Source organism: Opisthocomus hoazin, chromosome 4 (assembly GCF_030867145.1).
Source record: "Opisthocomus hoazin isolate bOpiHoa1 chromosome 4, bOpiHoa1.hap1, whole genome shotgun sequence".
NCBI lineage: Eukaryota > Metazoa > Chordata > Aves > Opisthocomiformes > Opisthocomidae > Opisthocomus > Opisthocomus hoazin.
The window spans coordinates 37,530,205-37,552,602 of record NC_134417.1 but is presented as its reverse complement, the minus strand read 5'-3'; the positions used below and the strand labels follow the sequence as shown (position 1 = coordinate 37,552,602).

The window sequence follows — 22,398 nt, the reverse complement described above, 5'->3', positions numbered from 1 at the left end:
AAGAGTAGAAATTGTGTGGACTGCTGCAGAATTATAGGTTGTGGAGTGTTAGGATGAAGTAAAGCCAATGTGTTAAAAATAACATAGCAGTATAGTGCTAGTAGTTTGACTTCTCAAATTTAGGAGTGTTCTGTAAGGGGAAGTTGTGAAAGTATTGTCAGAAATAAAGGTTAACTTTTTACTGAGGCAAAGGAAGTGTTTGCTTTAAAACATTAGGTAGTTTAGTGCTTGATGAGGGAACTGCTGGAATGAAGGCCTGAGAAGACAAATTCATGTGTAACAATCTATTAAGATAGTCCTGATTTTTGCATCTTCAAAGTGTAGTTATCTCCGTTAAAGGTGAAATTAAATTAATGACGCTTTGAAAACAATGGGAAATGTTTTCGAATTAAGACTGTTTCTGCACATCTGGTTGCAAAATCTTAAGTATGTTTTGATTTCTTTTCATCTCAGTGTCTTGGCTGTAATGAGGAAAGAACAATTTAACAAGCTTAGAACTTGCAGCAGATAAATGGAGGAAATGTTATTTTTTTTTTTTTTCATTTGTATTTCTCAGAGATAGGTCTAAGAAGCCAAAAGCTTCTCATATGCTAATTGGTTTTCTCAGTAGGCCAGTGCATGTAAAAGAAAAGAACTTCCCTTCCTATTTTCCCCTAGAGTTGGGCACAAGGGAATTGGTAAATGGATGGAACCTCTGAGTTGTCCTTTCCATGGGGAAGCTGAAGTAGCTTAGTGTAGAGTGTGGAGAAGGAAGAAAGAAGAGACTTTCTAAAAAAGAAGTATTTCCTAAAGTGGTGTTCCCCTTAAGGATGTGTAGTTTATACATCATCGTTAATATCTAGGCTATAGTTAGTCACAGACTAATCCTTACTGCAGTTTGAATGACAGTAACTGAGATTTTTTTTTTTACAAAATTTTGTTGTATTTGATACAGATTTTATAATTTTATTAATCACATTTGTGATGTGAACAAAATAGCAGCCTTTTCCATCTTACAGACAAAATATTTTGCTAGTCTTTCATCCCAGAATTGACCTATTAATGCATTTTATAATGCAATATGATATTATTTCTCTTAAAATTTAACTTATATATGACTTTATATCACACTTACAGAAATCCTGCTTGAGTGCAAAAGAAAAAAAACAAACCATGGTGACGATAAGTTTTAAATTTTTTACAGGAAGCCAAGACACACTTTTTTTATAATTATCAGTAAACAGAACTCTCTTGCAATCTTAAAGTTTGGTTACACTTAGTGATGTAGACATGACTAATTAAAGTAATTCTGTAAATTCAATTTTATTAAATTTATCCTAGACTAGTTTAAAGGCATTTATGGGAACTTTGACAAACAGTTATTGTTTTTATCAATTATACTGATTTTAAGTTGGTTTGTGACAGGCTTACTTAGGTGCTGAAACTCTGAAAGAGCCTCATTAGCTTTGCACTGCTATATATGGACTGTACTTCAAGACAAGCAATGGCTGTCGGAATCTGAGCATCTGACCTCAACCAGTTCAGAGTAGGAAATGGGAGAATGTCACAGAAGAAGCACTTTTAAGTTTCTATGATAAAAGCCTGCCTTAACTCAAAATAGAAGTTTAGTTTGCCATTGGTTGCAGAGGGGCCATATTTTGTGCCAATGACTACGGAAGTTCTAAAACACGTGATGTAAAATGAAGATTCTTCCCTTGATGCCAGAAAAAGGGATTGACACACTGAAAAAGGGTATTTAAACCAACAACTTTACAGTTATTTTTTGGTCAGAAGGTCAAGAATTTGAATGTCTCTGCAGGTGTAATATGCACATGTGTAAGCAAAACGAAGTTGTTTTTGTTTTCTCGCTAGAAGCCTGGAGTGCATGTACTGGAAAATACAAAACTGAGATTTGGCTGGGGGAGGGCCAGGAGAGGAGGAAGAAAAAGAGAGTGTGAAGGGCAAAATAATATGGTTCTGCCTTTCAAACAGGCATGTATCTGCATCAGTGTACTGTGGAAATCCTTTAGACTTTTGGCTTTCAGGCATAATGAAATTCAGTTTTCATTGCATTCTCTTGTTTCTAACAGTATCTCTCTCCTTTTTGCGTTCGTGAGTTGAAGCATTATGTTATTAGGGCAAAAAGTAGCAAAACAAATTGTTCATGATTTGCTGTCTGCAGCATTGCGAAGTTGCAGAATTGTGTAGATACTGCAAGAAGATCTGTTTTTCTGTGGTAGTTTTTATGCTTCTGTTCACTCAAAGATACTCGTATTTCTTGCAGCTTGCAATGCAGAAACATGTAAACACTTTTTCAGATGAGTCCTGTAGAGTGTACCGTAACAAAAATAATGTTTGACACCTTCTTGGTTTTTTTTTTTTTTAATTTTTTTGTTCGTCTTGTTTTATTTTGGGGTGTTTTCTGCTTTTTCTTTAGTATGGTGAGCCAGTTAGACCAGGAGTAGCCATGACAGACCTTGCTACTGGATTGTATACATATGGAGCAATTATGGCTGGTTTACTTCAGAGGTATAGAACGGGGAAAGGATTGCACATCGACTGTAATCTCTTGTCATCTCAGGTAGGAGTTTTTAAAAAATTATTTTTTGTTCTGTAGGTGTTTGAAACTGAGAATACCATTTTGGCAATGTAAATTCGTTAGTACAACTAATGATAACAATAATAATGACAATAATGGTGTCATTGACAGCTTGCTTATTCTGCCACTCTGGCAGTGACTGTTTTATACGACGTGGTTATAGTTACTGCATTACATTTGGTTTTCACTTTTTACAAAGGACCTCCATGTTCTTTGAAAACTTGGATTAATCAAGGTTTATAATCTCCCTGAGATTGTAATTAACAGTTGTAGAAGATTATTTGAAATAGACAAGCATAAATGGCGAAACCGCTGTTAGAAAGGAGGCCTTGGCACTGAGTCATATTGCTACCAGAGTGACTGAATGACTTGTGCAAAATTATCCAAAGTGATCAAGTATCACCCAAGTATCAAAGTAATCTAGTCTGGGAAATCTACCTTTTGGCTCTGGGAATTAAAGAATAAAGTAATCCTGAAGATGCAACATTTTCTCTAGGCTCATTAAACAGAAATCTCATCAAAATTGTAAAGACAAAGAGGTTTTGATCATTAAAGACATGGCATATAATGTGAATAGTGAGAACCTTAAATTGCCCTGGAAGATTTAAGCACCATTGGTGCAATGATTTATGCTTCACAAAACTGAAGTTGAGTTGCACATGACCAGATGATACCTTGACTTTCTGATGTGGATACCTGCTGGTAGCAACAGGGTACATGGTGCATAGGAATTTTTGTTTACATGTTAAAATGTACATCAAAACTGTATGCAGTACTAATCCAAGTTACTACATGCTCAGTTATTTTTGTCTTTATTCAACTGTATGTTTTTTCACATGATACCTGTCAGTACAGTTGAGTGATGACACAGTGCCCATTGTGCAACCAATTGGCCCTGGTATGAGCAGGAGGTTGGACCAGGTGACCTCCAAAGGTTCTTTCCCACCTATATTGTATGATAATAATGACTGAGACTAATGATCAAGATTGGTCTTGTTCTTATAGAATCATTAATACCTACTGCTCTTGTTTTAATGCCTACTGAAATCAGATCTGGAAAGGAGGGGAAGCCCTTGCTTAAATCAGCAAAGAATTTTTCATTTGTTTCAGAACGGTTTGTAAGGACTGAACTCTTCTTCACACTTATGTATATTTGTACATGTTGTGTCTGTATTTGAAAAATGTAATAAACAGTTTAGAAAAATATTTTAAATGTATGCTAAGCTCTTATTAAATATTATGTATATGGAAGTATTTTTTGTTTAGGGTGTCTTATGGTGTTTTATACTATGACAGCTTCTGCTGGATCTTTCTCATTTCTAATTTTATTAAAAGGACTTCCAGTAATTTTCAGAGACATTCTGTTATTTTTCATTCCTCGTTCCACTGGTTTTTGGCTTTTTTTTAATGGAGCCTTCTTGACTATTATTTGATATTTTCTCAAATGCTGAAAGTAAAAGGAGTTGAAGTTAGGTGTTGCTGTAACTTGCTTTTTATTTCGCCTTTAGTTTGTCACCTCGTTTGTCTTTTGAATCTTTTTTCTTGGTTAGGGCAGCTTTGGCTATGCACAAAAGTGTTCTCACATTGCAAATTTGCCATCTGAAGTTCCACATCATTATCCTTTAGGCTACTCACTGGCATAGACAAGAAGGGGAGTGAAGATTTGGACAGATGTTGGTGAACAAAGCATGATATGTTTGACTTCTACATGCTTAGCTGAAGAAGTACTAAATGGTGAAGGGACAGTTTAGTGCTTTTTCTGTAAATGTTAACTCTCTCCATGCTTGTTACCGAATTATAGTTGTCTAAAAGTTACTAAAAAGTAATTCCGTACCTGCACACTCTTATTCCAAAATAAGTGTTTTTTACTTCAGTGTTGGGTAAACTAAACTGAAATAAGTTGGTATTTTGAAATACAGTATGTAAGTTGTTACTCAGAAAACAGCTCTTTTGTTTTAGATGACCCTATTACTTCAGTTCAAATTAACTTTAGGGCGTTGTCCCAAGACTGTAATGAGAACATTTATTGAATTGGAAAAAATATTTATAGATGAGGTGCTGGGGTACCAAAAATAAACCCATGTGATCATTTCTATTAAAAAACTTGTTAATATCAATGAAGAACAACATAACTAACAGCTGAGTTTCTCTGAATACATCTAGCTTTCCTGGTTTGTTTTCTTTCTTTTTACAAAATTGGTGGCTACTTGTAAGTCTTCAGGGGTGAGTGTACTAAGAAAGAGTAGCACTATCTAAAAATTAATGTAAAAAAAAAATTGCTCTCGCGGTACTTCTGGTGGTAATGTTTTTTTATAAGCAAAGTTAGACAATTACTGTGATATGATCAGGTTCTTGAAAGTTCCGTGCTTTCAAAGGGATTATGGTTTTACATACCCAGCTGAGATAACTAAAGCTAGCTCTTCCTCATGTGATGAATACTTAAAGAGAATGGCCTTTTGAAGTCTCTCATAGATGCTGCCAAAATAAGAAGGAACCTAAAGTTGTAGACTTTTAGTTTGTTAGATTCTTCTTGCATTTGATTAATGTTGGGATCTAGAGGTCAAACAGATGCACCATAATAACTTTTCCTCAGTGTGAGTTTCACTGGAGTTTAGCAATTTTTAATGAGAAAAAAGGAATCCTTTTTTTCTGTGTAAAACAAAAGTGCTACTGAACTGTCGTCCTGTTAATAGTGTTACGACAGCAGAGACCTGTGTGAAACTTTTGGCTTTGTCAGTATTTCATGCCCTGAGCTAATATAACAGCATGCTTGCCCCTTTTGTCCATCCCTTCATCTGAACTGAGAATTGTGAAGCTGGACCACACATATATCTCCACTGGGCCATGTGGATGACTTTGACTAGCAGCCTTCCATTACCTGAAGGGGCCTGCAAGAAAGCTGGAGAGGGACTTTTAACAAAGGTGTGGAGTGAGAGGACAAGGGGTAATGGCTTCAAGCTGAAAGAGGGTAGTTTTAGATTAGATATAACAAAGAAGTTCTTTACTATGAGGGTGGTGAGGCACTAGAGCAGGTTGCTCAGAGAAGCTGTGGCTGCCCCCTCCCTGGCAGTGTTCAAGGCCAGGCTGGATGGAGCTCTGAGCAGCCTGGTCTGGTGGAAGATGTTCCTGCGCATGGCAGGGGGGTTGGAACTAGGTGATCTATAAGATCGCTTCCAACCTAAACCATTTGATGATTCTATGCTTCTATGACTATGTCAGAAAGGATAAAAAAACCACAGGCATTAAAGCACTTCAATAATTAGAAATCCCTGAAAACCACTTGGTTTATTTTATAGCAGAAAACCTAGCATGTGCGTGTTCATCTATGTCTGTGCTATCACTTTTCTGCATGCCTTATAGATACACAAGATTATTTTTAATTTTTTTGGGGGGAGCAGGGGGACAGTGAGGATGCTTTTGATATTAATTTCCTGCTAGCACTGAACTGAATTCAACTGCCAATGAAAATGATCTGAAGCTTTTTAAAGAAGTATCCCACTGACTGGCAAGTTTGTTTAGTATTTAACTGCTCTGTGTAGAGCCAAATGATAAGTGAAATACTGTTCTCTAAAAAACCGTTATTCTTAGAATATCTTAAAATGAAATCTTTCTTTCAAATTCCGTATATCAAACAGATTTGCTCTCTAGCTTTATAGCAGCTTATTACTACCAAAGAGGTTTTCTTTCCTCACAAGAAGATAGAATTCTATGATTCTGTTGACGAGAGATACGGTGTCCGCTAGGATGTGGTTTTGTGGTGAGCACTAACTTTCTGTATCTCTCATCTATAAACTTTTAACCCATGTCATACAACTCCTTTGAAATTTTTGACTTTTAGATGATTTACAGTTGTCAGCTCCAGACCTTTCAGCGTCAGCGTCTAAACAGTGTCCTTTAGATGATGCTGGTAAATAAGAAGGAAGTGGGTTTTGGATTTGGTTCCAATTATGCAATTGTGCCTTTTCTTCTGTTGTGGCTTAAAAAAAATCTCTTGGAAGTTTTAATATCCTTCCTGTATTTAATTACAACCAGGCTCCAACAAATACTGTAGTAAGTTGGTTTCTTTTGGATTGAAAATCTGCAAGAAGTATTTTACATTTAACATTTCTGCAATTTTGGAGTGTGTTTTTTCCTCAGATTCCACAGACAGGATAATGTGGTTAATATTGTTTTTATTACATGATTGTTCAGCAGACACTTCTCTGCTTCTGATTACTATGTTTTAGTTTGTATTTGCCATAGCAAGCTCTTAATCTTCTCAAAATTTTGAAGTGACCCTAGAAAAACCTAGCAAATTGGTATAAATTATTTTCTGTATTCCATCTTTGTGCTTTAGATTGGCAGTTAGTTAACTGAGGTGAGGTTTAGAAGCTATTAGTTTTTGTTTCTGCATGAGTTTTTCACAAGATGATTGTATTATCTAATTAAAGGGCTTTTAGTGCTCTCTATTCAGGGCTTTCATGACACACCGTTTTGAGTATAGATGAAACTGGTAACAATTACCTACTGCCTGCAGGTATATGGCATCACAGGATCCCTGAGCAGCAAGCTGTGTGAGAAATACAAGTCTTGGAACTCAAATACTGTTCCGGTGTCTTGATGGTATCTTGTTGCTTCTCTGCTTGGTAACTGAGAGTTGCGAGTTGACTAAATACAGAAAGAAGATCTGCTTTTTTAGAGGTCGTTGCTGCTGGTGATTTTGGAGGCCAGCTAGGAAGACTGTTACGCAGTTCTCTTGTTTTGGGTGTGGTTTGAATAAGCAGTTGTTTTTTGCAGGCTTATAAAGCATCATCTTTGCAAAACATTGTATTCTTAATCTGTCATAATAAAAAATTGTGTATGCACTGTATGGAGATGTTGTCTTCTTAACTGCATAGTTCTAATATGGAAACATAATAAAATCTGAATTAATGTGAACATTTCTTTAAATATACACTGTGCATTAAACACTTTTCTTGGCTACTATTCATGATAATTTCCATTGAGGACATCAGTATAACTAAGAACAGAACTTATCCCTTGGAGTTTTAAGTAGCCAGAATTTTATTGAATAGACCAGAAGACCATACTAACATGACGGTAAGTCAATTTAATATTGGCCTTCATGGAATGTGTGTTGTGATTTCTAATGATTAGTTATGCAAAAAGTCGTTGGTAGATCATACTCCAGCTGGATCTTGGATTTTAGTGGCTTGCTTTACTCTAAACAGAGAACATACCTGGATTGCAAGGGAAGTTCTTCTTCAGCTGCTCTCTGACAGTACATTCTGTGCATTTTTGTCTTTGTCACTGTTGCTGTTGTGCTAATGAAACTAAACCTGAATGTGTTGCAGCTTCGTTTTCCTGTGTTGAGGTACCTCTGTTATCAATTAGAGAAATACTAGGAAGGACATAGAAAAAATACGCCCCTTTAATACACAGGAAGAATAAAAATGGCTGCTTGGAGTGGGTAGGGGAGATAGTTTGAAGACAAAGGAAGACATTTCTTTTAATGAATTTGTTATTTAGATGACCTTTGAATAAGGGTCTAATTCTGGAAATGGAATCAAGATGTTTGTTGTAGTTTATTACCAACAGATCGTATTTCTGGATCATGCAAAGTATTAGGAGAAGGAGGGTAACCAGGGTAGTTCAAAAGAAATGGGAATGATTTAAGCAACCAGTAGCAGAATAAGCAGTTTTAGTGTACCCCAAAAGCTCAGCCCTCCCTCTGAACTCACATAAACCTTCAGAAATCATTCTTTAAATTGGTCAAATTTGGATAAGGCCTTTCAACACCTTATGTGCTATTTATTTATGTAAATAGCAAGGTAAAGGGCTATAACTTGATGGAAGAGGTTTCAGTTTTATGTCATGGAAAATTTTAAGTTAGCGAAACAAGTGATACCTATGTGCTGTTGAACCTCTGGAAGTCTAATAAACCTTAACAAGTATGTCGTTTTGGGTATGCTGATGGAACGTTAGCTAAGGTTTTGAGACTGCTTGGTTTGATTGCCTCAGATAGCTCTGACTGGAATTTCTCTGTAGATTATAATTTATAAAAGAAGGTGAAGTAAAGGATGATGCTAAAACAAATTTGGACTAATGACTTCGTTTTGTTCTGATGGAGTTCTGCTGTCATAACTCTGTTTCTCCATGTTTGCATTCTTCAGCACTGTATTGGGTTTGTCTCATCAATTAAACTGCAAACTCTTTAGACTAGTGACGTGTGATTAGGCCAGAGGTCATAACTACTTAATTATGTGTTATGCTATAGTGAAAGCTATAAAAAAAAATGTTCAGATTTTGGCTTAGGACTTCAAAACCAGGTATCCATTAAAGTCTATCTAAAAGTCAGAATTCAGTTACTTGTAAAAATGCTTTGTCTTCCTTGGAATTAATATTTGTAGTACTAGACTTTTCTGATTAGAAAATATGTGAAGTTATTTTCATTCAAGCTGTAATAGAACATTTTGGTGTTTTGTGGTAGTGTTTAAACATTTTTGTAGATCTAGTAAGGAAAAACTTCCTTCTTTGGAGAATCATTTACACATTTGTTGTCACTATTCAAAATGCATTATCAGGCAGAAGTGCCGTATTTTGATTCCAGACTCATTGGTAATACTAAGCCACCTATTTCTCAAATCGAATAGAACTTTGGACCATTTTTTTCATTGACTTGTATGCTGTTTAACAGCTCAGTAGATGAACCACATCTGTGTTGCGGACAGCATTGAAGTGTTCAAAAAAGCATTGTGGATGACCGAATGGTGGCTGTTCATTGTATTCCTGTGCCTCGGCAGCGTTAATCTTGTGCATTCAAAAACATCCCATTTCAAACATTTCATTCAATTGCATGAGTTTGTTTCTTTTGTCATCCATGTAATGCATTTGTCAGTAGGTACTTAATGGGCAGTGTCCAGAGATCTTTCAGTGCTACAACTAATGCCAGTGTTCTTCTGCTGAGATAATTCTGTTACAACCAGAGATTCGGCTGTGGTAATAGTGGTGGAGTATTTGCATGCTTCTCACCCAACCAAATAGACGTTGCTTGTTTCTATACGTGCCCGGCTATGTATCAAATGAAGAATCTGAAAATCCAGCTGCTTGCACTGCTGCAGTACAAACTGTTGAGATTACTATTATTTTTGTTGAGGGACAGTTCTCCACAGATAAGATGAAAATCACAGTGTCAGGAGCAGGCAAACATACTTATTACAGATTAAATAAAACAATAGAATCCTTCACAAAGTGTATATAGTATCCAAATTGGAGTATCTGTATACTATCCTATTAATAATAATAAGAAAAATTGCTACTGTTACTCTGATGCCTGTCCTCACAGGTGTTTTTTAAAATATTAAATTTAAATTAATTTTCATATGAGCAGAATCTGTATTTTATTTGTATGTTTCGCTCTTTTTATTCTCAGGTATCAAATTTAGCTACTGTTTTTAAACTCAAATTGTTCTACTTTGCAAGTATGCTTGTAGTTCTTCGCATGAATAGAAGCCATTCGAAGATCTTGATCTGTGCTATTTTCTAAATAATCAATGAAATGCAACCAGACATCATTACATAGAATGATAAAAAAAGTTGTAATTCATATTAAATGCATAGGTTCTTGGTGGGAAAGGCTATAGTTAAGGAATAATATAAAAAAAAAAGTGTTACAATATTAAAAAAAAATGTATAAAATGTAGCAGAAGAAACTTTTTGTAAGTTGAATTTTGCCTGAACTCAGTAAAGCTGCATGAAAATGCAAAGTGTAATGCATTTAATATTTCAGTGGATATGTGTTCTTTCTGCAGAGAAGATGGAGACTTGGGGAAATGATTGTAGAAGTGTCATTTATAGTTAAGGTTATCTGATATTTCTGTTATCAGAGTCTGGTTTTAGTTTTTATAACTTTGCAAAAATTTTAACTGTTTTGGATGAATTTTCCAGGTCACAGAATTGCCAAAAAGTGATTTGTTTTCAAAGTTACTGTTAAAATGATTCATCTGTTTCCAGGAACAAGTTATGGGAAAATACGTTGATGGTTTGGGTCCGTCCCCCCCCCCCCCCCCCCCCCCCGAGAAACTCAGTGCTGTCGTTCTTTGGTGTGGAAACTTGAAGTCTGGCAGATGAATCACCCTTGTTTCAGGAAGTGTCTTTTGAAAGGAACTCAGGGTGGCAGAAGGTGCCATGTGTACGAGATATGATGTGCATAAGGTGGGTGGGGACTCTCTCTAGGAGATTCGGTGGAGTGTTTGGGCTGTGTGTTCCCAAATAAGTTAAAAGTAAATATTCAGTAAGTACTTACTAATAAAATGAGTCAGAAGTTTGATAGAAAAATAGTATAGGACTATATGATTATGGTTTGTATGTAAGGGCACGAAGATCTTGCACAGAGTGTGCAGATTAACTTTGGAGTTCTTGGTGTTTTTAACCTTAGTAGTGTCTTTAATAGAGTTTTGGGGTTTTTTAAGTGAAAGATTCATTAGAGCTGTTCCTGTGCTGTTATGAAGCTGAAACAGGAATTTTTCAGTGGTTGAAGTGGTATGGTTTTTTACACTTTCAAAAAAAGCTTATTAGTATTCTATTTTTGTCAAGAAAGTGTTAAATTTATTCCTAATTTTAAAATGTTGCTTTCTTCAGCCAGAGCTCATTTAAAAGAAATCTTCTTTTATTTGCTCTTTTATGCCAGTGCTGGCGGATAGATTCTATGGTCAGGATTTTTATTTCTGATACTTCACCTAAAATTCATCTGAGTGTAGGGTGGTTGTTTTGGTTTTTTTTTTAAAGTGGAGACTAAGGATTTTGTTTGACATTTACTTTCTCTTCAAACTGTGTGCTGAATAATATGTATTTTTGAAATGTCAAGTCCTACATCTGTTAGTTGGATCAATCTTTGCTATTGTTAATACTAATTGAATCTGAATCAGGAGATGATCTCCATGCTGTGGGAAGCACAGAAGTGTTCATTCTAGTCTTCTATAACCTCTAAATAACTCATTAAAAAAAAAAAAATTATAGACCATTTCTTTTTGTTGTTGCATTTCACTTAACTCAGTTAGCAGTGATCTGCTATGCAAATAACATAAAATAAGATAAAATGCCTTGTGTGTTTGAATGTGCCTCAGTTTCTCTATGTAGTCTAAACTTTATTTTTTTATGAAGCAAAAATTATTTTCAGCCATCATTTCCACACTAAAAAGTATCTGCACAATTGCGCATTTTAAAGACTGTTTTGCTCTCTTTAACTTTCTTCCCCACGGAGAATCTGTGTTCAAGATAGGATTTCAAATACATTGACTATGTTTTTCTCATTGCATGTATTTTTTTTGTTCGTCGTTCATTAAGCACCTCTTAGCGTATCGTTTCTGTGACTGTGATTTGCTGTATGCTGTTTGATAAAGTGGCTCACTTAAATCAACAAGTCCCACAAGCTGCATGTGATTACTGCACAGAGTTGGATACCTGTTTAAGGGTCTGGTTGGAAGGCCCTAAACCAGCACCTAATATGAGACCTATTCTAAAATTGTACTTGTTTGTCATTAAGGATTTGATTTTATCTTTACAAGATTGTATTTTCGGCTGGGATTATACCATGTGCTGATGCTTCAATGCCAGGAGTTTTCTTTTGTTAAGGGTGAATTCATGATCACTTCCTAGAGCTTCAGGTTAAAAAATCCAGCATCACTGGGAAGAAAACACTTTTTACCCAGGGCACAGTGTTCATAACGTGGCCACAGACATTTCCTAAAAGGGGTGCAGAGTCTTTAATAGTAAGTCTTGTCCTACGTGCTAGTAGTCTTGCTTTTTTAGTTACCTTTTTCAGACCTCTTCAAAGTCATTCATGGAATTTGCTGGTCGGCAAAGCACCAGTTGAAAGCAGCCATAGTACTACTAGCTCTTGAAGGGGAGGAGAAAAAACTATGTGGACAGGGGCTCTGGGACTACAGTTGTGAATTCAGGAGAAAGTCAGACCTGCTGCCTTGCGCAGATGTAGGGACACCGCTGATGAATTTGTGAAATCTTGCTCCTTTGTGGACGGTGGCTTTGCTGTATACTTGCAGGTGGGGGTATCTGCTCGGCGTATGTGTATATGGCACTCGAGCTGATTTTTAGCTCTTGCAGAGCTCTCAACTCCAGGCTGGATGGGAGTCCAGGGTCTGTGCCCAGACATAAGGTGATGTTCATCGGCAGCTCCTAGGAAGGCTGTAGCTTACTGCTGGGCCCCTGTGGAATGGCCTGCTTTGAATTGTGGCAGCTTGCTTTCCTCTGTGCACGGCGGTGGTTCCTGCTGCCCAGTTCGTTTTTGCAGGAATTTGAAACACGGCTGCATGCCTAAAAACTGGTGGAACAGCACTGTTCGTTGTAGTGTGGTGCCATGTCCTGACCCGGTTGAGTCAATGCTTACTTAGGATGTAACGTAAAAACATGTGTGCACTGTCTATGGGCAGCAGAGAAGTGATTGCAGACTAATAAGAACTTATTTCTACTCTCATGAAGCCTTGTGGTTAAACTTAATTAGACTTTAACCTGCAGAGTAGGTTTTTCTGCTGAATGGAGTGGGTTTTCTTGGTAGAGATAGACGTTTTTGTTTTTGATGTGTTTTTTAATTAAAAAAAAACACCAAAGAAGCAAGAGCCGAGGATCACCCCACGCATGTGTCCATGGAAGCAGCTTCAGTACAAATATACAAATGAAAAGGGCGACAGGGGATAACTGCAAAGTTAAAATTAATCAAACTTGAATGTTGATTTGTTAGTGTCAAACTATTGCAACAGAAGGGAAAAACATGTAAAACAGTAAAAACAGTCATTAGGTAAATAGCAGCATAGGTTCAGTGATTTTAAGAGAGCTTTGTTAGTGTACACCAAATGAGGATTGTGGTCTTTATGTTCAAAGTTTTCTCATGTAAAGATCTTTTTCCGTGTCACCAAAAGTACAGAAAAGGTGTAAGTAGAAGATCGTTGGCCTTAGCACAACAGCAGGCACTGAAATTTTCCAGGATGATATTTTCCTACAAAGTTGTAAATTAATATTTGGGTTACTAGTTCAGTGGTATAGCTTAAAACAAGTTGTCTGTGCTGCTGTAAAATGCCTGTGTCTCAAAATTCCTAAAAGATCGTCTACGTGCCCACTTTAAGAAAAAGTAAACAAAGAATGAGGGGAAAAAAATAAATTAACTTGACTAAGAGTCAAAGCCTTGTTAAGATACGTTACAGGAAGGCAGACACCAAATTGGAGGGACAAGAAAGTAAAGAATATGACTGAAATATTATTTTCTCCTCTTTCCAATTTCCTGTCATCTTTTGTTATTCATACACACTTAATGAACTTGCGTGTAAATGAGTGATTGACTCAGTGAACTCATTGTAATAAATTATGTTTGATGTGCTATCTTGAAAAAAATCTTTTGAAATTCTGTCTCTTCCCTTTGTCTGCTCACCTTGTGGCTTTAAAGATCTTGTTTCCCATCTGTCTGATTCCATCATAAGCTGAGCATAACTTTTCAGACCTTAATGCAGCTCTCTTTTTGTTCTGGTTCAAGTAACTATGTAACGCAAATATGTGATTTTGCCATCAACAGTAATATCAGAAAGGAATGTTTAAATGTGTGTTCCCTTTATTGATGTGAAATAAAGAAACGCTTATCTGTAGATATTTGATAATGCATATTTACAGTGCATAGATCTGTCTCTGCAAGTAAATGAATACAGAGATGTCTGTATCATTGTATTAAATCTGCTTTAATGTTACAAGTCAAAAGGTTACTTTTAAGGATTATCTCTTAATTAAAGCAGAAAAGAAATGGGTCTATAAGGTTTCAGGAAAGCAATTTTAAATAGAGATTTAAAAATACTTAACTGAATATGTAATACAGATGTACCCAAACTTCATTTTGAGAGATCGATTGAACTATAGATATTCCTGCTGCAAGAAGCGTCTCTAGCAGTGAGGTCCTGAGTCTTGAGTTACAGGGGAATTTTGAGAAACAGACTTATTTTGTTAAAAACATTGTTTCTAGGGGATATAATGTCTGTAGAAACCTTTGTTTGGGATATCTTTTTTACGCTTATAGTTCAGCAGTTTGCTTAACTACTGTAAGGTGTAGGTAGATAATGTCTTTGTGTTCTTTATTAAGGACATAAAATGTATATGCTGAAAGGTTGTTTGTTTTTTTTTGGATAGTGCCTTTTTAGTGAGAGTAAAATGTTTTGAGAGACCAGACAGAATGAACTGAGCCAGGAGGAGAGGAAAGGGAAAAGCACAGTAGTCCTGGGACTGTCTGTAAGAGCTTCATGGGACAGCAGAAATAGAATTGCCTTTTAAGTCCGTTGAATTCATCAGAGTTATTATGAAAGGGGAAAAAGGGCACAGAGTTCACTCAGTTAAGTGCGTTTGTACAAAGTACTGAAATATTTACTTTGGTGTGGTCAATATAAGTTTATTTGTATGATGATGATACTACTTCTAGTAATTCTTTTTTGGTGGCTGATTTGGCTATGAGCAAGGTACCCGACTCGGAGAAGGAAGTCGGAGGGAACCAAAAGACTTTTTTCTTCGTGACTTATTGAAAAAACAATCATAAGTAAGCCAGTGTCAGCAGGATATGTAGACATACGCATTCAAGCAAGCGATCGGTACATTGACTGAAATGGAATTATTCTTCAGACTGAGTATCATGTTGAACTGAGGCCTTGATATAGTCTAAGCAACTTTAAATTCCAGAATGGCTCAGTCTTTACTAAGCTTCTGACTTCCCTGGCATTTGCTGTCTCTTGCTGCTGTAACAAGTCTTTGAACAGAAGCTTTAGTGGCACAGTTCCAGTATCTAGCAAGTATTATGTTTTAATTTTTTTTTCCTACTGTACTGTGAACAAGTGCTTTGGAGAAATCTAGATGTATGTTTGCCACCATTGAAAGAATTGTATTAATCTCATCAACAAAGTTGAAGCGATTTGTAACACTGTGTTAAAAAGATTTTTGTTTTTTTAAGGGTGGAAGTTTTCTTGTGAAAATTCCTGAGTAGAATTTTGTTTATGAAACTCATAGCTCTATTTCTGGGGCATAGAATAGAAATGAAGAAATGGAATGAAATTTTGCCTCCATTATATTCAATATCAGTGTTATAGGGTTTCTGTTTCACTAGGTTTTCATACACTCCGTTCTTCCCACAGTGAAGTCTGGTAAAGTCTTTCCTTCCAGAAGGGTGAAAAATTAGATACGTGTATCAGAGAGGATTCTTGTGTCTTTAAAAGCAAAAGCCGATTGTAGTGGATGCATCTCACCTGTCAGTGAAATTGGTGTGGAATACAGCAGCTGTGTAGTGTTACACAGAAATGCAGAAGTATATGTAACGGTTAGTATGTCATCGTCACTGCGTAGCCATTTTCTGTGGTAGAAAAAATATCACTATGGATTGTGACCCCAAATTGAAAAGTGACAGGAACAATGGGTCTAGGGGATGTGTTATTAATGAACAACACACTTTGTTGACTCATTGAACTCTCTCTGTAATACCAGTGTGTTTCATTCTGTTACTGAGGAAAGTTGTGAACGGAAGAAAAAGTCCTTTCTGTGTACTTCCCAGTTCCATTTCTTGAATTGCTGAGATTTTCCTGGGGACTGAAGGACAGACTAGACATTATTCAACATTTTAGCTGAATGAAGTGACACTGCGATATAATAAACTGCAGCTGAAATCCAACTATAAAGTTTTTTCCAACAGTACTCTGAAATAAGGCATTGTATTTGTAGTTAGTATATATGGATATAGTTTTTGGCAGCAGTTAAATTCTTATTTACTGTATGTTTTGCTAGGTTTTCTGCTGGACTAAATCACTGTATCCATGACTGACAGTTAAATATTTGGTTTAAATATGAGAGTGACATATTCACATTGCATATATGGAGAAAGGATAAGAAAATGAAATGGCATTGCTTTTCTAGAAATTCTGATATAATTCACATATTTGAATGTGAATGGTGGACTCTGAATTTATTGCTGCATGTTTCGATGTAGATTAGACAGATTAGTAGGCACAGAACTCTGTAAACACTTGGATCATCATAGCAAATTTCTTCCATCTAGGGAAGAAATATGAGGAAAATTGTATTTTTGGAAAAAATGGTCACATGGCCTGTTGTTTAGGCAAACAGTTAACACACTTACTGGCACACAACTAATTGACAGCATAAAACAAATACATTGTGTCTGGTGAATTAGTGATAACCTTGGCTGCTAACTGTAATGCTTTATTGCATTACTTGGCTTCAGATATAGTCACACACTGTATTCTCTCTAAGATATAAGAATAAAGAATCTGCCATTGATTATAACAGAACCGCTGATTTTCATGCATTACTGCATCGTAAATGTCCACTTCTTCCTAAGATATATTTGTGCTTACAAAGTATATATTTATCCACTTAGATTATGGTTACTAAATCAGCATGCTCTACTTTTTCACAAAATTAATCTTTTTCCTGCTTTGTCTGTCTGACTGATAACTTGATAAATCTCTCCTTATCTTTTAATGGCAGATGATTTATCAAGGCCTTCCACTTAATTAATATTACAGAGCATATGGGGAAGCTGAAGAATTCAGAATTATTTTCCATAGCTTGAACGTAAAATGAGAAGCACAGGAGAAAACAGAAAGATAATCTTGTAACTGAGAAAAAGTATGTGTGATTTAAGCATGGGATTGAGGTTCAGGAAATGGTGAGTTCTATCCCACAAATCCATCATGCTTCCCACTAGACTTTGGACAAGACACTGATTTTTTTTTTCTTTGCTGCAGTTGACCATTCTGCAAAGTATTTAGGGTAATACTGTTTTATCTCTTAGGGTAGTTTAATGCTAGATTTGTCTAGTATTAGTAGTGTTATAGGACATGTAGTATTTTTTGTCTATGGAGTTGTACTTACGCAAGCACTTCCATGATATAGATATGGCCTAATTTTTTTTATATTAAAAAAGTTTGCATAATGTGTAAAATATGAAGGATACTTTTGTGAGATAAGTATTTTAACTTTTGTATCTCAAGCACATGTAAATATACAGAAGTCTCAGAGGTTGTCAAGAAAGTTTTAGCTTTCCTGAATACTTTACTTTTTCTCCATTTCCAGGTTGCATGTCTCACTCATGTAGCAGCCAGTTACCTGAATTGCAAAATTGAAGCAAAACGCTGGGGTACTGCTCATGGGAGTATTGTTCCGTACCAGGTAAGCAGAAAGCATTAGGTTTTTTTTCCTCTTGGAACTGATGATTTTGTGTATTATGCGACTAAGAACTGAGTTACTTTTCCCATGACCTGCTCTAGTCTGTAATGTGTCTCTGTCTAGGTAGGACAAGGTTCTGTTTTTCATTGTCATTTCTGCATTTTGCATATTTCTTCAGCACCAGTAGATTAGTAACAGAACACTGAGAGAGATCAAAGGTGTTTGTTGAAATTGAATGACTTTAAAGCTAGCATGATGACTTGATTGGTTTTCACCTGACAGAGAAAACTTTTTTAAGGGTTACTTGACTTCCATCCCAGTTATAAACTGAAATCTTTTGCCTCTGCATTTTGGTGAGTCTACAAGAACAATCTAAAAGACCATGAAGATGAAAGTTCTACATATTTGTCATTTTCCATTGATTTTGCTACAAATCATTGTGGCTCAATAAGACAACAGGTTGGCAAAAGGAATTAAACCAGACCTCAGATCTCCCCAGAGGAATTCATAGTCTGCTGTGTCTGATGAAGGGTTGAAATTCCTTAAAATAACATGACCTTCATCGTATAAACAAGCACAGGAAAAAAAAAATTACTGCAACTTTTATCTTAGTCCTGGCTAGCATGGGAAACTCTTCCAGTAAACAAAGAAAATTTTGTACTTTCCTAGCTGTTAATTTTGTGTTCTTAATGGAGGTCTTGCTAACTTATGGATGCTTGGGCATATATTTAATTTTAAAAAAATATTCTTTCTTTTGTAATTTTTGACACTTGTCATCAAATAGTCATGTTTGCAACTAGCTAGGCAGAGCCTGGATTTCTTGATTTCTGGCCAGAGTCCTTGAAATCCTGAGGGACAGTTTCCAGCATTTGTCCGGGAGAACTGCACCTGAAGACCACTCAGTTTCTTAACCATCTCCTTGCTTTTTAGAGAAAGTGAGGGAAACTATGTATTGTCATCTTCCCAGTGGTGAAGATGGTGGTGATCATAACATTAAAAGATTGGCTGCTTGTGGCCATAGAAACTCTGAAGCAAAAATCTTCCATGATTGCATAGGACAGTGTCGCTGGCTAGTGTCACAGCCGGGCCTTCCCAGGTCTAAAACCAAAACCAGTTGTTTCTGTAAGAGCTACCTCTACGTGAGCTAGGCGGCTTTTTCCAGTACATACCACTGCATGGTCAGTTGTCTTGTTATGGATTAGCCAGAACAGATTGCAAGTGATCTCAGTCTGGTGGGGAGATGTTGCAGCTGTTTCTCCAAGGGTGAGTTTGGTTCTGCAGTATTCCTGTCTCAGGTGTAGGACAGCACACCTGTGGCTGTGCTACTCTCTGGTTCGCACAGTGTAGCAGTATAAAACAGCTCTGCACGACCCAGTGTAACCAGGCGTCCACTACAGGAGTAGTTACATTCTGCTGTGTTTCTGTAATGTGACCTTTTGGTGCAACCTTTTTTGAACTTTGGTATGTTGAAAGTACAAAACAGATCTGAAGTGTCTGAGGTTTGCATAAGCAAAACCAAAAACCTGATTAAACAAAACATTGTATCTTCACTGTACTGCATTTGGCTGCATGAATTAAACTTGCATTCTTTTATCTCCTTTTGCCTTTGTTTTTCCACTGTCAAAATGAAAAGAAAAGCATACATTGAGTATCCTTTGTTTCTTTTTTCATGGACAGCTTTCTAAATATACGGAAGTTGAGGATATTATTTTAGCTATCTTCTTCTTTAATCTAGATTTGTCAATATATAAATAACTATTCTCTTTTTTAAAATCCTAGCTAAACTACAGTTCCTATGCTTCTGCACATGGATGTTAGAAATATTACCTCAATATTATAAACAATTTTAATCTGAATTTTCTTGTTCATAAACCAATAATTAGGGTGGATTTACTATGGGTGGAGTTGTGCATGTGTGTTTATGGCTCATCTGTTAACATTCCGTCAGTTAGCATGGTTATAATTCTGATTGTAACCATAAGTATATTATGCTTTCTAGAGTTTATTTTTCGCTTTACTTACATAAGCTATACTTAGACTGCAAAGCTCTTCAGAAACTTGAATTAACCCTCACTGTTGCTATTGTACTGCTTTTATAGCTGATTCCATAGCTCATTTGTAATGTAGTTCAGAACAGAACTCCGAAACCTGACATTCGTCCCTCATCCTAGTTATTGAGTATACTATCTTTTGCTTACTAAACTAATATGTAACTATCACAGTGCTAATTTTTACAAATAATTTTTTTTTGTTTCAGGGTATTTTGTGTAAGTGAACTATCATTTGTTCAAATAATAAAAATCACATTTCAGAAAATGGAATTTCTGTATATTTCAGAACAAGAATGTGGTAATGAACTGCTGGGGTTTTTTTTCTTATGTCCTCAACTTTATTTTCATTTGCTGTATTTTCAGTTTTCACACAGGTAGTAAATTATAACTTTGAAGTGATACAGAGCCTGCAATCCTCCTAAAACGTGTCAGACTATATTAAATTGTGGAAGATTGGGTAAACATGATAGATCCTTTTATAGATATGAAAAAGGCATAATCTGAATAATTTACATCATCTTTTTGTGTGACAGAAGTCTAATCAGAGTCACACTAGAGTGCAGTTGAAAGCATCTTAGTGTACATACATAGTACCTTTTTTGTTACAGTAAGTTCTAGTGCTGTTTGACACATTCAGTAATGTATATTGAATGCTATTGAAGCTGTGATTTCATTGAGTTTCAGCTGAGTAATTTTGTTCAGAATATCTTTGCAAATGGCTCTGGTTTTTTTTCTATTTACAAGGCCAAATTTAGCTTTGAGTACATCTCTAATTTCACTGAATTCACTGTTACTTCTTGACTGAAAAACTAGCAGCATAATTTGTCCCTGTTTGTGTTCTGTAGATTGACCTTTCTTACTTTTCCTTGTATTTAAAAATGTAAAAATTGAGCATTCATGGGTAGCTGGGTTTTCTCTTTCCTGAAACTACCAAGATTTGTTGCACCTTTGAAAAACTATTCCTCATGTGAGCAACAAGCTCTTAATAAAAGAGATGTAAGGTTTGGTGTGCAAGGACTTTCATACTCTTTTAAGGTATTTCTCATTTGCTGATAATGTGCTCACTTCATGGCAGGATCAAAATTGGAACTTGATTTTTGAGTGCTGAACCCTTCATGAGAAATCCTCTACTTTCAGCATATCTGCTTTTTAACCAGAGCAATGTAGTTTGAATAGGTCACTCCTGTGATAGTGCGTGTAACCAGATCCCAGTTTGCTTCGTTTCAAGTGTTAAAACACAAACCTTGAGTTCTGGGCTGTATTTTAAACGTAATTACTGCAATTTTTTTTAAACAAGTTTCTATAATGAGACACCTAGTTTAGCTACAGGTGCTCCATGATTATCCAGAGGAAATCAGGGGCTTAAAAGCATCCAGTTTACGTAATTATACTGAAAAGTAGAGTTGTGTGACTGTATTTCATTTTGGGGTGATAACGTCTTCCCTCATTCTTGTGGTTTCAGCAGTGTAGCTAGCTTGCCTGTACCACGCATGAGATCTAGACATGCACTTTTTCATCTTCCAGTTGGCCCGCTCAGAATTGATATTCATTCTCCTGAGAACATCTATCATAACCTGCATGTGTACAGGGGGTTTCCTATGGCAGCTTATCACCCTGCCATCAGACACCTGCACAACCAGGCAGCACTTTGAGGCAAACTTTCAGCAAAAGCTATAGGACTGTTTTCTCTCAGGCTGTATTGACAAAAGTGTCTTTAAAAACTGAGAAACAGATATCCACCCACCCGACGAATATGCTATTTCTGTTCCACATTTGGTCCTAAGGCTCACAGGGTCTTCTGAAGTATACTTCAGTGTACTGATATATAATACATATATATATTTTCAGAATATGCAAGTGGAACAGCCATTCTGCACAGAATTTAAGACCACAAGACCAGAAAGAAATTATTATTTTAACCAGTTATCTTTTCTGTTGACTGAGCTGCATGTTGTCATAACTCATCAGATCCAATATTAATGGTTTTTGTATTAGAGCATCACTTAGATTCTTTACGCATCAACTCATTGCGTGACGCATAAAATTTTCTTTATGTGAGAAAACTGTCACTGCCTCAAAGGCCTTGCAGTTGAAATGTGTTAGAGAAACCAAAGTGTAAGCTCACAAGGAAGTAAAAGGTATGAGCTAGTAGGAAGATGAGTGTAGTCATAGATATAAATATCTCTGCATTATTTTTAGCATCTACATCTCATACTTTTTGCTTGTGGAATTTCATCCTGCCCAGGAGTCTTACAAAGAAAATCCCACTCATGTCGCTCGTGTCTCATCACAGGAACAGAGAAATGCAGTAAGTTGTTACTTACATGATTCATCTGGCAGAGATGCTTTTTGTACAAAGGCATAATGTGCACCGACTTTCCTAACTCAGCTCTGGAGAATCTCACAGAACTTTTCATGACTTTTTTTTTTAATGTGTTTTTTCTTCCAGTGGAGAGAGCAACAGGAGTAATGTCAATCACTTAGAAATTTGAAACTGCTTATTCCACGCAAAAATGGTGATGTCTACTCATTTTCTTTTCTGCCTTTATGTGGTTTTATTGGGATACTTCT

The 22,398-nt window shown here is 36.2% G+C and overlaps 1 protein-coding gene across 4 annotated transcripts in view; it reads left to right on the top strand.

The window, feature by feature from the left end:
* SUGCT (succinyl-CoA:glutarate-CoA transferase) overlaps window positions 1–22,398 on the top strand; it is a 339,843-nt gene that overhangs the window by 51,602 nt on the left and 265,843 nt on the right. For all 4 annotated transcript variants that reach the window (XM_075418584.1, XM_075418586.1, XM_075418583.1 and 1 more), the window contains 2 exons: window positions 2,417–2,560; window positions 17,684–17,779. In XM_075418584.1, the coding sequence (XP_075274699.1) occupies window positions 2,417–2,560; window positions 17,684–17,779 (240 nt within the window). The remainder of the gene's footprint in view (window positions 1–2,416; window positions 2,561–17,683; window positions 17,780–22,398) is intronic.